General features: G+C 45.8%; 1 protein-coding gene across 4 annotated transcripts in view; it reads right to left on the bottom strand.

The window, feature by feature from the left end:
* Positions 1–6279: 6279 nt before the first annotated feature.
* The window catches only part of ARHGEF6 (Rac/Cdc42 guanine nucleotide exchange factor 6), a 96817-nt gene continuing 87108 nt past the window's right edge, over positions 6280–15988 (bottom strand). For 3 of the 4 annotated variants that reach the window (XM_078064181.1, XM_078064180.1, XM_078064183.1), the window contains 6 exons: positions 15949–15969; positions 14750–14843; positions 13399–13488; positions 11506–11605; positions 9803–9857; positions 6280–8711 (listed from right to left, as the gene is read on the bottom strand). In XM_078064181.1, the coding sequence (XP_077920307.1) occupies positions 8571–8711; positions 9803–9857; positions 11506–11605; positions 13399–13488; positions 14750–14843; positions 15949–15969 (501 nt within the window). In that variant the 3' untranslated portion in view covers positions 6280–8570. The remainder of the gene's footprint in view (positions 8712–9802; positions 9858–11505; positions 11606–13398; positions 13489–14749; positions 14844–15948; positions 15970–15988) is intronic. The other variant, XM_078064182.1, reaches the window with a different exon arrangement.

Below are 15988 nucleotides of genomic sequence, written 5' to 3'. Positions count from 1 at the left end.
TTTAACGAGATCATTCACAGAAAGTCCCCAGCAGAGCCTGCTCTCTGGAACAGAACACCAGTCTGAGACATCTGAGACCAAGGAAAACAAGCCTCGCCCATTGTAGTAGGCCAAAGACCACACCCAGTTTGAAGGAAAGTAAAAGAAAAAAAAGGCAGGAGATTAGATCACAAACCTAACTACAGTAGATTTCTGTGTAGCAAAGACTCTTTCTTACGGTTTCATTGTCAAAAACAATGAACCCCTGGAGGCTTGGGGTTGCCAGATAGGTCAGTTGGCTTGAGCAGTTCCACATTTAGCATATTTAGGAAGGTTTTTTTTCTTTCTTCTTCTTCTTCTTTTTTAGTTTCAGGCGTAGAGTTTAGTGATTCATCAGTTGCATATAACACCCGGTGCTCATTCCGTCACATGCCCTCCTTAATGCCCATCCCCCAGTTACCCCATCCCCCACCCCACCACCCCTCCAGCAACCCTCAGTTTGTTCCCTGGAGTTCAGCATCTCTTATGGTTTGGCTCCCTCTCAATTTTCATCTTATTTTATTTTTCCTTCCCTTCCCCTGTTCATTTGTTTTGTTTCTTAAATTCCTCACTGTTGGTGGGAGTTCAAACTGGTGCAGCCACTCTGGAAAACAGTATGGAGCTTTCTCAAAAACTTAAAAACAGAACTACCCTACGACCCAGCAACTGCACTACTAGGTGTTTATCCAAAGGATACAAACATAGTGATCCGAAGGGCCACATGCTCCCCAATGTTTATAGCAGCAATGTCCACAATAGCCAAACTGTGGGAAGAGCCCAGGTGTCCATCTACAGATGAATGGATAAAGAAGATGTGGCATATATATACAAGGAAGGTTTCTTTTAAAAAAGACTGTGATCATTGCTTCCCGATCTAAAGGACATCAGCACACAAATGTACCCCTTCCATACCACACTCCTCTGAGTAACCCCAACAGGCAACTCGGCAACTCTCAAGAACACCAGTGAAACACACAGTGGGTTTCCCATTGCCCACTCCTGGAGTTACACTGAATTACCTTCCCACTTCCCTGCTAACGTAACCCCACTTAAAGTCCAATAATTTTTGTCACAAACTCTATTCCTATCTTCTGTACTTCTCTGCTGTAAACCTCTTTGAAGTTCAATGTGCAACCTTTAACTCAGATTTTTTAAAAAGATTTTATTTTAATTTATTTGAGAGAGACAGAGATAGGGACAGAGATAGCAAGAGAGAGCACGAGCCAAGAGGAGAGGGAGAAGCGGGCTCACAGCTGAGCAAGCAGCCCAACTCAGGTCTCGATCCCAGGACCCTGGGATCGTGACCTGGGCCGAAGGCAGACGCTTAACTGACTGAGCCACCCGGGTGCCCCTTTAACTCAGATTTGATTCCCATTTCTTGTTACTGGGTTTTTTTTCATCCATCCACGCACCCATCCAACGCTGATTGACGTTATACCTTCTGTGCTAAACATGAGACGAATGTGATCCAGTCCCCGCCCTCAAGGAGCTTACAGTCTTCTGCACATCAGGGGTGCAAACATTTAAAGCCCGGGGTCCACACTGCAGCAGGGGTTAGGGACCAGTGTTGCACGTGATACACGCGGAGGACACGTAACTCAGACAAGCAGAGGAAGGCAGGTGTCAGGAAAGGCTTTCCGGGAGTGGTGGCACAGAAGGGTCCAGGGCAGCTCCCAGAGGGCCTTGCGTGGGAACCAGTCTCGGTGTATGGCCACACAGCTCATGCGGAAGCCCAGTCAAGGAAGAGGCCCGGAGCTCATTTGGCAGAGATAAACCGCCCTCCGGCCTGCTTTCCCGGAGCGGCTGACTCCACAGCATCCTGGGCTACGGCGTGGCTCAGGTGGCCCGCGGGGCAAGTTGTGAGAAGGTGGCCAGGAGGCTGAGCCGCAGACCCCCAGTTGGCTTCTGTTATAGACACTAAGGCAAGTTTTCACAGGTTTCCCATTCAAATTATTTGGAACATTTGCTCGTTCAACAAATATTTATTGAGTAGGTACGATGGGCTGGCCCCTGTACCAGGCCCTGAATTGGCATAGACGACAGGAGTCAATCCCTTAACATTTCATGTGGGAGAAGACCCAGGAAAAGGGCTGTTGGGAGTCTGGATTCCCTGAGGAGGCAAGACTTGAGCTCACTTTTTTTTTATAAATTATTTCAAAGTTACAGAGAAGTTGCAAAAATAAGAGTATAAATAACAGTGTATCTTTTTTCTGAACCACTTGAGGTTGTGTGCATCATGGCCTCGGTGTATTTCCTAAGAATAAAGATATTCTTCTTTATAACCATAGCACAGGTGAGCCCCCAATAACACAGGTTTGGATTTTTTTCAGTAAATAGAATAAATGTATTCGCTCTTCTTTAAGATTTTCTTAATAACATTTCTTTGATTTGGCTTACTTAATTGTAAGAATACAGCATAGGATACATAGAACATACCAAATATACGTTGACTGTATGTTATCAGTAAGGCTTCCAGTCAACAATAGGCCATTAGCTTAGTTGGGCGGGGGGGGGGGGGGAGTCAAAATTATAGGTGGATTTTTTACTGTGGGGGGTCGGCACTCTTACCCTCAGATTGTTCAAGAGTCAACTGTACACTTACCAACTTCCATAAATTTAACATTGATACTGATCTGCCATTTGTATTCCAATTCCAGTAAATGATACAATAATATCTTTTATATCATTTTGCCCTTCCAGTACAGGATCCAGTCTGGGGTCAGGCACTGAATCTAGTTGTCATGTTTCTTCAGTTGCTTTTCATCTGGAACATTTCCACAGCCTTTCTTTGTATTTAATGACATGGACATTTTTACCTTAAATAATAACAATCTCTCTTCCTTAAAAAAAAAAAAAAAAAAAAAAAGAATGTTCCTTATTTTGAGTTTGTCTGATGCTTCCTCATGGTCAAGTCCTAGTTATGCTTTCCTGGATGGCAAACCACATACATGATGTTGTGTTCTTCTCAGCGTGTTACATCTGGAGTCACATGATGGCCATTTGCCTCTCATCGCTGATGTGGATTTTGATCACTTGGTGAAGGAAGGTGCTGTCTAGTCTCTGCACCCTATAGTTACCTATAGTTACCATTTTCACCTTTGTAACTAGTAAGCAGTCTTCGGGGAAACACTTTGAGACCACGCAAGTATCTTTCTCATCATCAACATCTTCCCCTTTATTTAGCATCTGAGAGTCATTTTTGCCTGAATCAGTCTTTAGTATGATGGTTGCAAAATGATGATTTTCCAACTCTGGGGTTCCTTCCACATTTACCAGTCAACACTCAGCATGGTCCTGTAAACAAGAGCTTTCCCTTTCTCCCCACTTACTTATTTATCAACATGGACTCATAGATTTCTATGTTTTTCAATGTTTTCTAATTCATTACTATCCTTATTTTGGTGCTCAAATTTACCTTTATTTGGCCAGTGGGAGCCTCTTCAAGTTGGCCCCTGTGTCCTTGAGATGTGGCCCTGTCAGATTCTTTTCTTAGCATTCTGGTACTTTCTGGCACAAGATGTCCCAGGCTCATCTTATACCTTCCCTGCTTCAGCCATAGAATCAGCCATTTCTCCAAGGAGCTCTGATTCCTTTCAGTACAGAGTATAAGTGTTTAGAAACCAAGTTCTGGGTACTAACTGTGTTCCTTGCTATTAGGGTGTCACTGCTCCTAGGAAATATATATATATATATATATATACATATATATATATATATATACACACTAATAACTATAAATATATATATTTATACACACACAAAAGCTGTCAGAGTTAGCAAATAAAAATTCTGGATACCCAGTTATATTTGAATTTCAGGTCAACATTGAAAAACTTAGTATAAATATATCCCATGCAATATTTGGGACATGATCTATACCCAAACAGTATTTGTTGCATCACTGAAATTCAATTTTTTTAAGTAAGCTCTACACCCAACGTGGGGTTTGGACTCAAGACCCCAAGATCAAGAGTTGCATGCTCTACTGGCTGAGCCACCCAGGTGCCCCAGCTGAAATTCAAATTTAACTGAGCATCTTGTATTTTATCTGGCAATCTTAATACATACAAACATTCATAGTACATACATATAAATGTACACATACACATGCAGAGACACACATATATACAATGCATTTTAGAAATCATGAGTTCACATCGATACTTGAGCTGACTCTAAATGGAAAGGAAAGAATTTGCTTGATGGACAGGGATGGGAAAGGGATTTTAGGCAGGGCAAAAGGCATATTACAGGACTTAAGAGAAATTCATGGAGATTAAATTTGACTGTGTGGTGGTGAGTAGCAAGAGATTAAATTTTTAAACAGATGAATGACACTGACCTCTTAGGTAAGCATGCTACTGGCACCAAAAAGGACAGACTAGAGAAGGTGGCCCAAGAGGCAAGGAGACGCATTAGTCCGAGGGAGAGATGACAAGTGCCAAAAACAGGTGATGGTCAAGAGGATGGAGAGGAATTCAGGAGATACAACATTGTTAAAAATGTTAAGACTGGATGACTAGACTTATAAAGGGTTAATGTATAAATTTATACAGGGTTGAGGGAGAGGATGGAGCAGAGGATAATGCCCATTTTCCTGACTGGGGCAATGAAGTGCCAGGGGTGCTGTTCACTGGGATGGGAAACATTGGAGGAGCAGATCTGGGAATAAAAATGAGGAGTCCGGTTTTGGACATGTTGAGTTTGAGGTGCTGTAGGACATCCAAGTTGAGACTGTCCAGGAAGTAGCTGCATCCATGGGTCTGGAGCTCAGGAGAAAGATCGGGATGGAAAACCATGGACATGGGAATCATCTGCATTTTGATCAATGAAGTTATAGGAGTAGACGAGGTTGTCCAGGAAGAGGCCATAGAAAGGAAGAGAAGAAGAAAAGTGTCGAGGATCAGCAAATGTTCAAGGGACAGGCAAAGGAGGTGGAGCCAGCAAAGAAGACAGGGGTGGTCAGAAAGGTTGAATGAATGTCAGAAAAGTTGGGATCAGGAAAGCCAAGGAAGGAGAGATTTATCAAGGAGGAGAGGGTCGAATAACATGGAGATGTCAAGATAGGAATTGAAAAGTGTTCCCTGGATTCTTCAATTAAGAGCTCATTAGTGACTTCACGAGAGTAGGTGGCTGAGATAGTGGCCTACTTAGCAGGTGCCAAGTACAGAGGAGAAAGCATGGTGGAAAGAGCACGGACCCCAGAGGTGGACAGACCAGGGCTTCGAATCCCAGCTCCACACATACTGGCATCTTGTTCCACATCTGTGCCTCTCTTCCCTTGTAAGATGGGGCTAACCAATACCTCATAGGGTGGTTGTGAGGGTTTCGGGAGCTCAACCATGTAAAACACTTGGGACAGAGCCTAGCACATGGAGGCGTGATACAGTATCCTACTTCAGAGTAGGAAACATCAACTGCCAAAGGCATCCCAAGCAGAAAGGTAATACTCGGTGCCTACAAAATTGTTGGCAACAGAAGTGGAAGTCAGGGGGCTTCCATTGGACTAATGGCTTCAAGGTCATTTTATTGTAGTTGTGACCCAAATCTAGTTCAGGAAGTTTCTGCTCCACCACCGCTGCCATGACAATCTCCCACGCACAAAGCTGTGAGTGGGCACACTGGAAGCTAGAGTACGGAAGCCACAAACACATCTCTGGAACTGCCCGCCAGCCACCAAGCCCAGGAAGATGTCCTCTGCCTAACGTGAGCCTTCCAAACATCGTGCAAAGGCATCTCTTTGGCAGAACTGAAAATGTATCAGAACCCACATTGTATAGAGAACCCTAGCTGCAAGGGAGTCTGAGATAGGTCTTTTTTTTTTTTTTCTTTTCTTTAGGCTTCCAAGGAGAAACACAAAAAGGGTAGGAGGGGATGCTGAGTAACAACAGATAATATCCAGCACATCTGTCTCGAGGTGGATTTTCATCTTGACAGCTGACACCAGCATTCCAACTGTGGTCAAAATGTAGGCTATCACTGGTTGACAAAATCCTGATACCGGACAGAAAATGGTGTAGAAACAGTCCATAGGTTGGGACCGGAAGGACAGGGGTGGAGAAGTTAAGGAAGGTTCTGTCTTATGGCATGAATTATCACTGTAAAGTGGGGAGCAAATATCACCTGCCCTGACGGAAACAGGTGGAAGGCGGCCAGGGGACCCGATGAGAGCGGACGGCTAATGAGTACATGGGGGAGGAAGCTGCCACCGCGTGAGAAATCCTTCTGCACACTGGCTAGCAAAGAAAACACGGGACTTAGTTTATAAAGCATTGTTATTCTTATTTATTGAAAATGTCCATTTTAAAAGTCTTCAAAATAAAAACAAGTTAGAAAATTTGAGCTTGTGTAAGAAGGGACATGACAGAAGAGGAAGTAAAAAGCCTCTAAGGGCAGCAGTTTAATTACAGGGTAACAGGAACCCACTTACAGAGTGTTGTAAACAACACAGCTATGGAGACACTGCTCTCGGGTTAACATGGCTTCATTTCCTTTACATTACTGCTTAATATGTGAGCGCGGACACCACTCTGAGTACCGAGGGCCTCTCCTCAGAAGGGCCAAGTTCCAAAAACATGCATATGTACACGTTGCTTTAAAATAAAGACCTTTCAATATTATAAGCAATCCTATACCTTATCAACTATTTTGTAATCACAAAAATGTTCCCTATGGATGTAGTTTGCACATTTACTTCAAGCCATTGATTAACCACAGGCGGGGCAGATGCTCAGATCTGTGTGGTTGTTGTTAATTTTTAGGTGAAGGACGGCATATCTAAGCTGTTGGGCTTAAAAACAGAACAACAGCCATTTCTAGAAATCTTCTTCACTCTTGAGCTTCCAAAGATGGCTGTGTGTGGTTGGCTGATGGCGGACTGTGGAATCATCCCCTTCCTGTGGGGAGCCCTTCCTGTGCAGCAAGCAGTCAATAGCCCTGTACCGTGTAGCTATGGGAACTTGAGACCCCCCTCCCCAATACTAGAAAGAAAAAGAGCTTAGCAAGCTGGGGGATTCAAGCTTCAAGTGTGGTTTCTAAACACCATTTGCAAAACCCATATTTATCGGCACCCATCAAATGTATCTGGTAGACAACCTTGACCAGTCCATTGGCCCTTTGCCTCTCTTTCCAGTGATCTACCCCACCTGCCCAATTGCACCTGTCTTGGGGAGAGAGAGGGGCAGGTTGCACTGCTCTGTCCTGGAGCCTTGTGCCGACTTTCATTTGTGCCGAATTTGGATGTGTTTTGTTCTTCTGGGACCCTCTTCCAAACCTGGTTTACCACAGTTCTAATTTTGGAGACACTTACAAAGGTGATCGTTTGATTCAATGAGCAACGTTAGTAGACCAGTTCCAAATACTGAGCTTCGCTAGCAACCAGCACACGACCGCTAGAGGGGTCCTTTCTTTCTGGATATACAAACTGGACCAACAGCACATTTCTGCAAATAATGCTTCAAGCCCTACTCAAAGAGGCTGATGAATATTACAGCTTCTCACTGCATAGAGTGATAAAGTGAATTAAAGCAGTCTACTAGGGCACGATATCTCCTCAATGCAGATTGTTTTGAAGGATGAGAAGTCACATGTTGAATATGCAATGTAGATGAAGTAACTGCTCACAGTCTATATTTTCAAAGAGTAAGCAAAGCGCACACATACTAGTTTACACACCGCTTTGTACGGTTGGCTGAAAGCACTGGGGAAATAGAAAACTTACACACGAGGCAGACGGTTAGGGGGGAAAACCTATCATGCACTGGGCAGGGATGGTCAACTCTGCAGCTGAAGGGGAAGATTGTCTAGTGCAATTTGCTAATGGGTCTGGTATTGGCGGGGGTGACCGGAGCTTCTGCCCCATAGAGTTAAAATGTAAACCCACACAAAAGGAATAAGGGTGCTACTGTTTTCTTGGCCTTATAGACAACACAGGGCAGTAATTAAAATAAAAAGTGTGCATTGAGGGGTGGCACATGATAGTCAGGGCAGGGTGGCTGGGTCACTGGGCAAATGTGCTAGTCTTCCATTCACCCTACCCTACTCATAGCTCAAGGAGCTTTGCCCTCCTTAAACTGGGTACTGAGGGGCTTCCAGATACAAGAAAGCATGAGAGAAAAAGTCAAGTTCACATTTACTAAGCCATGGCCAGCCACTCTGATATGGCAGCCAGCCCCAAAAGAGTGACGGGACGGGGCCGGGCAGGGAGGAAGGTAATGGCTGGTGAAGAGGCACTATGAATTGAAGGCCATCTGAAGACCATTTAAGTCATTTGCCTATACTAGTTGTCCTTTTCTTATTAAATGGAAAAGACTCTGGGGAGACTTCCACCACCACCTCTCGCTTTTACCCCAGTCAAAAAGAAAACAACCAATAACCGAACGACAACAAACACTCAAGCAAACAGAAAGACAGAGAAAGAGAGAGAGTGGGAGAGAGAGAGAGAAAGACTGACTCAGGTACAAAATAAAAACCAAGGAAGTGATCAAACAAATCATTCAGCTGGACATTTAAAGATGCCCCGGAGGCATGTGTGCCCAGCTGCACAGTGATGGTTATGGAAGAATGGAGGTCTTGCTACTGGACTCGGCCCGAATACACTCATCAGTCTGCTTCAACAGCCTCCGGACCAGCTTTTCTAGGTCCCTTCTTGATTTCAATTCTTCTTCCAGGCACTGCTTCATTCTTTTATTTTCCTGTGATGGCAAAAGACTTGTTAATTCCCCAACCAAGGAGCACCTTCCCAGGGCTCCTCCTGCTCATCCTTTTAGCAGCCTTCACCACTGACTGTACTTTCCTTCCTCAGGCTCCTTTCACTCAGCTTCTAAGACAAGGCAGGCCCCTGCCTCTCTGACCCCTCTCTGGCCGAGTCTTTGCATTCTTCTTGCTTGCAGTGTAAGCGTCCTCTATGGCTCTGGCCTGGGCCCTCTTCCAACTCAGCTCTCTTTTCACTTAGTGTCTCTTCTCCTTCAACTCAACTCAGGGGCCTCCCGAGTCCCTCTGACACTTGACCTCATCTCATCTCACGAGCACCAGGTCCAGAGTCCCCAGTGTCAACTTGATATTTACAAGCACCTCAAACTCATTATGTCCTAAAATGAACTCAGTGTCTCCACCGTCACCCCAAGCTTCTCTTCCTCCTGTGGCTCCTGAACTCCGTGAAGGGCACCACCCTGTCAAACTAGATACCCACGTAAGAAGCTTCATCTTCAATCCCTGGCTCTCCCTCTTAATCCCAACATCACAGCATCATTTTCCCCAGGCTCTACCCCTGCGATGTGCCTTCCTTTACGTTCGTTTTCCTCCCTCTACAGCCTCAGTGGCACTGCCTCAGTTCAGGACTCCATCGTGTCTCACCCTGAGTTTTGTGATAACCTCCCAAGTGGTCTTCCAGTCTCTGTTCTCCCCCCTCCAGTCCATCCTTTCCCCCGTCACCAGGTACAGCCAGTCCCCAAACACCAGGAAGAGTGTGCGTCATGGAGCACTGGATCACATCTGCAGAGGATCCCACAAATCAAGATCTACGGTTCTCTTTACACTCACACACTCAGGGATGACTTATCTTTTAACAATCTGTTTACAAATGTCAGAGGGCATGAAAGTTGTAACTAAGTATGGGATCCTATTGTAAACCGCTAAATAGGTATATGAGCAATCCTGAGAAGTTTAAAGCCAAGACCACGTGGTAAAATCAACAAAACCCACCATGAAGACACAAGAAAAATCCCCACCTCAAGACCTTGTTCCTGTTATGTGACCCAAGAAAATGACTTTTCTATTTCATTACCTGTTTCAGTTCTTTGACCTCATCCTTCAAGGCATACACAGTGTCGACCAGACTCCTAGAACATAAATTTCAGAGATTAAGAGCCGGCGCTGAAATACTATTAAGAAAAACTTAACCATAAAAGCAGCTTTCGAGAACTACAGCTCCTGAAGAGCAGTGGACTTTCTAGCTGGTCGGGAGAGACACTGCTGTGAACGGTCCCCATGGTCCCTATTTTCAGGGGCAAACAACCACCAGCACACGTGGTCATTCGAATGCCATGTCATGGCACCTTTTCTATACTGCCCTCCTCCTTGGCCGCTTGCTTCCCAGCTTGGGAGAGTACAAAAAAAGAGAGACTCGGGCTCATCATAAAGTTTTGATTCTTCCTTTGGGGCAGGAATGAACATCACCTAACATGTAATGTGGGGTGTCATGAGACCTGCCTACCTTATGATATCTGTGCAATGGCACGGCTGTTCTCACCTCTCCGACCCTACATGACCCTACATGACGCAAAGTCAGGAGCATTCTTTCTGGAAGATCCCATCTGTCCCAAAAGAGGATAAAGTGCCCTGGCTGAGTCATGGGACAGTTACTTCCCAGATGGCTCTCTCCCTGGACAAGAACTCTGGAGATCTGGGTTCCAGTTCGGATCCTCCCACTTACCAGTCCTCCAACCTTGGGTAACCAGTTTCTTTCTCCTCCTCTCCTTGTCTGACTTTCTTCACATACAAAATGGCAATAATACCACGTTCCCCGCAAGCCTCACAAAGTTGTTGTGGGGATTAATATAGCTATTATAACAATTATTATTACAACTGTTATCATTTACTGAGTGATGACCATGTGCCAGCCTTTATCCTTATTCTTCCATTTAACCCCACCACAAACCTTAAAGTATTACTATCATACCCATTTACGGATGGGGAAACCGAGGCACGGAGCGGTAAAGAGGCTGGCCCCCACGTCACACAGCTAACACAATGCAGAATTTGGACTTGAACCAGGGCTGTTCTCTTAAGCCCAAGGGCTTTACCATTTTGCCACATCACTTCATATACCAGATGGAAAAACACATTGACGATGTCGAGCACTTCGAAATATGCTATCCTATGCAAATTTAGGCCTGACTTCAGAAATGACTCAAGTTTAAACAAATGAATTATTTGGCTACTTTGTATTTATTTTATGAGCCCATAGGTACTTAACCTGATTTTCCCCCATTGGGTCACCCTCACTAGTGTGCAAAGGTAGACCTCCGGAACATCATTTCCCTGAGCCTCAACTTCAATAGAAGTGGTGAAAGTAATGCTTATCTCGCTGGGTTTCTGTAGGATTCTAAATAGGTCAAGTATGTGAAAGTCCAGGGTTTGACTCAGTAAATGTGAGAAGCAACCCTCTGGCCATGGAAACTGGTGCTGTCGCCTTCCCAAGTGCCACCTAGGCCCATCTGGAGTGCTATTCTTGCGTACCCTAGAGCACCTTCCCGTGTGGGGGAGCCACCATGCAGAGAGTTCCACCCCCTCTGCCTCCCCTCCCCACTTCCCCTTGTTGGGGAGCAGCCCTCTCACAGGTCCCAACTGCGTGAGAGCAAACAGGGCTATATTCCCAGAGAAGGAAGGACTGTCCTTCAGTGCAGGCTTTGCAAGAGATGCACTGCCCTGCCAGAACCTTCTTTCCAGCCCCCAGACAAATCAGAAAAGGTAGCCCACTCTACTCACTTTTCTTCGATGATAGTCTGGCCATTGCTCCTGGTTTCTTCAATGATGAGTTTCTCCTCCTCGGGGAGTAAGACTTGTGGGAGCGAATCTTTGCGCGCACCTACAAACAAGGGTTGCGAGAGGAGAGTCACCCGAGACTACTCTAGGTGTTGGCCCCTTCTACTATTGTCACTGAGGGGTCTTTGTTGATGGCACATTGCTGCCCTGCACCCAGAGAACAGTCATCCAACATTTGCTGACTAAATCTTCCTGACGTGAGAAAACAGACAAATACATCGATTCGATTTTGGCCAGGGTGGGGGGCATTTTGTCAGTGAGGTCCATTCCAGTCAAAGGTGGAGCAGGGGGTGGGCGTTACTGCATCAGCACAAAGACGTGGGCGTGTTTATGGCTCTGCTCAGACTCTCTCCAGGCTCTGGGGATGGAAGAGGTGACAGAAGAGACAAGGGACCGGACCAGAGAGCTCTCCTGCACCTCCAACCCCCCCCTCACTTCTGGATCCTTCCTCTTGGAGCTTGAGCCCTTAATCTTGAATCTTCGAGTTGTGTGCACTCACTGCCTCCCCCTTGCTGAGGTGGTGGTGTCTCTGCCTTCCACAGGGCCCAGCACTCCGTGGGTGCTTACTAAGTAGGCTGCAGACTGACCAACTGACTGGTTAAATGCACTCAGTTCCCCGGGAAACAGGACTTCTGGCTGGAGAGAGGGACAGAGGATGGGAGGCCGCCATGATGCTAGACACTTGCCACGTGTCAGGGGCAGGCTAGGCAGGAGGGGCGGAAACACTGCCTCCACCTCCTACAGATCTGCGGACGCTGTCGATGTGAAGAGAGCAGGTTCGGGGAGCAGATGAGGTCATGTTTTGTATGAGGGATGCTTCTTCTGGTGTCTCCCTGTCCCCCTCTCTTTCCTAGTTTTCACGCCCCAAACTGCTCTCACTTTCCATTCCTGCCTCCTCGAAACTTGTTCTCAGAGCCAGGATCTGTCTGTGAAGCAGAACGTAGGACAGTCCTCTCTTCACGGTCAAATGTGTCAAGTCTGACATCAAATGTTTTCCTCACGCCAGCCTTGGGGACATGTTACTTTGAAGGCATCGGTCAAGGCCATCAGCCCAAGCGATCCCCACCCCTACTCAAGTGATTGGTCATTAGCTGTCCAACAGGGAGCGTTATGGAGAACTCACTTCTTCTGCAGATGCAAACACCTTGCACCAGGTCTCCTGAATGTCTATAATCACGGCAGACAAGACAGAACTGATGCGACCTGGTTTTTTAAAAAGCTCAAGGAGCAATCAGAAAAACCTCATCTGGCTTTCAGTTTGTAGCCTGAAAGGTGCTGGGAGGTGGTGGGGGGGGGGTGCCCTTCCTGGTAGCTCCCTGTAAACTGCACACATTCCAAACGGCCCCTGCTGAGCAGCTACATTTCCAGATTTTCAGAGCAACTTTGAAACCTGAGCTGGGTGAAGCACTGTTCGCTTAAATATGCAGCTGATCAAAGATAGTATTGTGACTTCCTTTCCAAATCTGCCTATGAGAAGAGATTAGCATCAGTTCACAGACACAGGAACTCTCTGGGCTCTTTAATTCCTAACTAGTGCTGGTGAAGGTATCTGTGTACTTCAAAGGAGAAGGACTTTTAAAAAAAAAATCTTCTTTTTTTTTTTTCTCATTTCTATCACCTCCAACTTTTTTACTCTTGCGTCTCTCTTTCTCTCTGGGTGAAAAGAAACAGCGGGTAAACAAACCGCCTGGCAGCTCAAAGCACCTTATCGGAAAGATGCAGTTCTGAAGCACTCCTCTGCACCCGGTCACCTGCTTTTCTCTTTTTTCAAAGAGGCGCTGAGCAGTCAAAAAGAAATAGCGTTCATTAGAGAAAGTGGTTTGGGAGGGAACCTACTTGAGCCGTGGCCTTGTTGGAAATTTGCGCTGGTGCAGTACGCTTCGATCACTTTAAGGATCTGCGCATCCTCTTCCAGAGCAGCAGTACCTGTCGGAGTTAAGGAATGAGGACTTTGCGGAGACAAATCTGCCCCTGGACCCTCGAGATGACCCGGTGCACTCCGCTGCTGGGGGCTGGCTTCCCTGACTGGAAAGCCTCCTCTGGCCGCTCTCTTTCCATTTTTCTTTGCTGAGGAAACTTTTTCATCGTTTGGGGGCTTCTACTAAGACTCCGAGGGGCCACGATGACCGCGGTGGGCGTGGCCCTAGCCTCGGTTCTCACCCGAAATACACCACAACCTGCCTCCCCCCCAAATTATAAGGCTCCCCTTCTCTAGGAGGCTTTCCCCCATAGACCCCACCCAGTTTTTTCCAAGCAGCCAGCAGAGTCATTGATTCTCCCTTCCTCCCTCTCCCTCTCCAACTCGTTCTGGAAGGGACTGGGGGATGGAACCCTGCTAGAGGGCTGATGCGCGCACCCAGGGGCGGGCTGGGCTATGCGGAAGCTGGAGTCCGGCAAAGATTTCTCCAGACTGTATTTTTGGCTGAGACACTGAGGAGGCATCCCTTACTCCTTCATGTGTGTCCCAAAGTACCTCGGTCCCAGCCATAGAGGCCAATGCACACATATGGACTGGCCAACCGACTCTGCAGTCCGCCTGGGAATCAAGCCGTTTCTACACGGCAGCAGGCCGATACCTTGGCTAACTGGGAACGTCACTGAGCATTAAATTTCCAGAAGGATTTCAGCCTTCAGGTCTGTTTAGTCTATCTCAGTAGGGGAAAACATCTTGGGCATCAGAAACTAAGGGAGAAAAAATGTATCCATAGCAGACGTGGCCCTTTAGTGGTTCTCAACCAGGCGGGGCAAAATCTTCAACGCGATGATCATACGGAGGCCGTTTGGCTCAGATCACATGAAGTGCAGTGGGAGGCAGCTCGTTCAAAAAGCTTAGAGGTGACCAAACCCTAGAATGCGTGCATTTTTCTTTGTGTAACAGGTGATACGGAGGACAAACTACTCTCATCATCTGCTTCCAACAAAATTCTTCTGCTAGCTCATCCATAGCTGACCGTCAAAAAGTATAAAACACATGGCGCCTGGGTGGCTCAGTCGTTAGGCGTCTGCCTTCGGCTCGGGTCGTGGTCCTGGGGTCCTGGGATCGAGCCGCGCATCGGGCTCCCTGCTCCGCCAGAAGCCTGCTTCTCCCTCTCCCACTCCCCCTGCTTGTGTTCCCTCTCTCGCTGTGTCTCCCTCTGTCAAATAAATAAATAAAATCTTTTTTAAAAAAAAAGTATAAAACACATACTTTTCCGAATCACATATTCCTCCTCCGATGGCTTTCTTTCTGTCTTTCTTTTGTGAAGAAACTTCTTCATCGTTTTGGGGCTCTTACTAGACTCCTGTAAGGATAGAGGTTTCTTTATGAATTAGAATTCTCCCCCCGAAAACAAATTAAAAATAGCAAATGAAATTAAACCGAATGGCTCTCTCTTATTTTGACAGTTTCCAGAGTGCATCAAAATTTAATAACGTACACAATAAAAATGGCTCCAATAAACTCTAAAAGCTTACATAAAACAGAGGCAATGACATTGTCCCCTCAATTGCCATAGGGACAGGTGCCCTCTGTAGTGAAAGCAGTGGGCGTTGATCCTAGGGAAATAACCGTATCCCTAACGTGGTTTATAGTCCTCACTGCTACGGTTTGAAGAGAGTTAAGTAACAACTGCTTTTCAAAGAGCTTCAAGGCGGTTTAAATACATTTTCCTTAGCAACAGTCCCCCAAAGAAAAATATTAATTTCCATTTGTCAGATGGGAAAATTAAGGCAGAGGGACCGAATACTTTCCCTGGAGTCAGGGAGAAGAGCCAAATGAGGGATCTCCGGACAAATAACTCAGGGTCAGGAGTCACGGGTGTAGACCTAAGCTTAAATATACATATATAAAGCCATATTTTTAATTAGGCGATAAAAGAGCCATGAATTATTGAATTTGCTTCTGCCATCTGAATAACCAGTGCCCATTATCAGGTATCCAAGTAAACGGATTAGAATCTTAGACCCTGGTGACCATTCTTCTCCCAATCTCCCATGCGATGCATATACGTGATGTATGGATAATAATTAGTACCTTAAAATATACGGAACAAAGAATTTAATTTCTTCCACTTAGCCACAGTGACCCACTTAGACTTACTTGAAAACAGACAGACATGGAAAACTCACATGTGACAAAAAGAACAGGAAAAACAGCATTAAAAAACACACACACACACACAAGGAAAAACGGGCATTTTTAGGGCATCTAAGACGACGTTTTCAAACGTATTTCGCAAGAGCCTGCTTTTTTGAAGAAAGTACTTACATGTCAGATTTGCATCTTCACATTTTAGCCACCAATTAGAACAAGGGACAAAACAAGCATAAAGGAAAGCTTCATTCATCAAAGGTTACAGCACAGCATTATGATGTCACTGTAAGCCAAAGATATTGTTCTACCCTTACCTTTAAGATATAAGACATCCTCTAAAGTGAATATGTAAAG

This window comes from Halichoerus grypus, chromosome X (assembly GCF_964656455.1).
Source record: "Halichoerus grypus chromosome X, mHalGry1.hap1.1, whole genome shotgun sequence".
NCBI classification, from domain to species: Eukaryota; Metazoa; Chordata; class Mammalia; order Carnivora; family Phocidae; genus Halichoerus; species Halichoerus grypus.
Note: the sequence above shows the minus strand (reverse complement) of the source record. Positions and strands in the feature narration are given on the sequence as shown.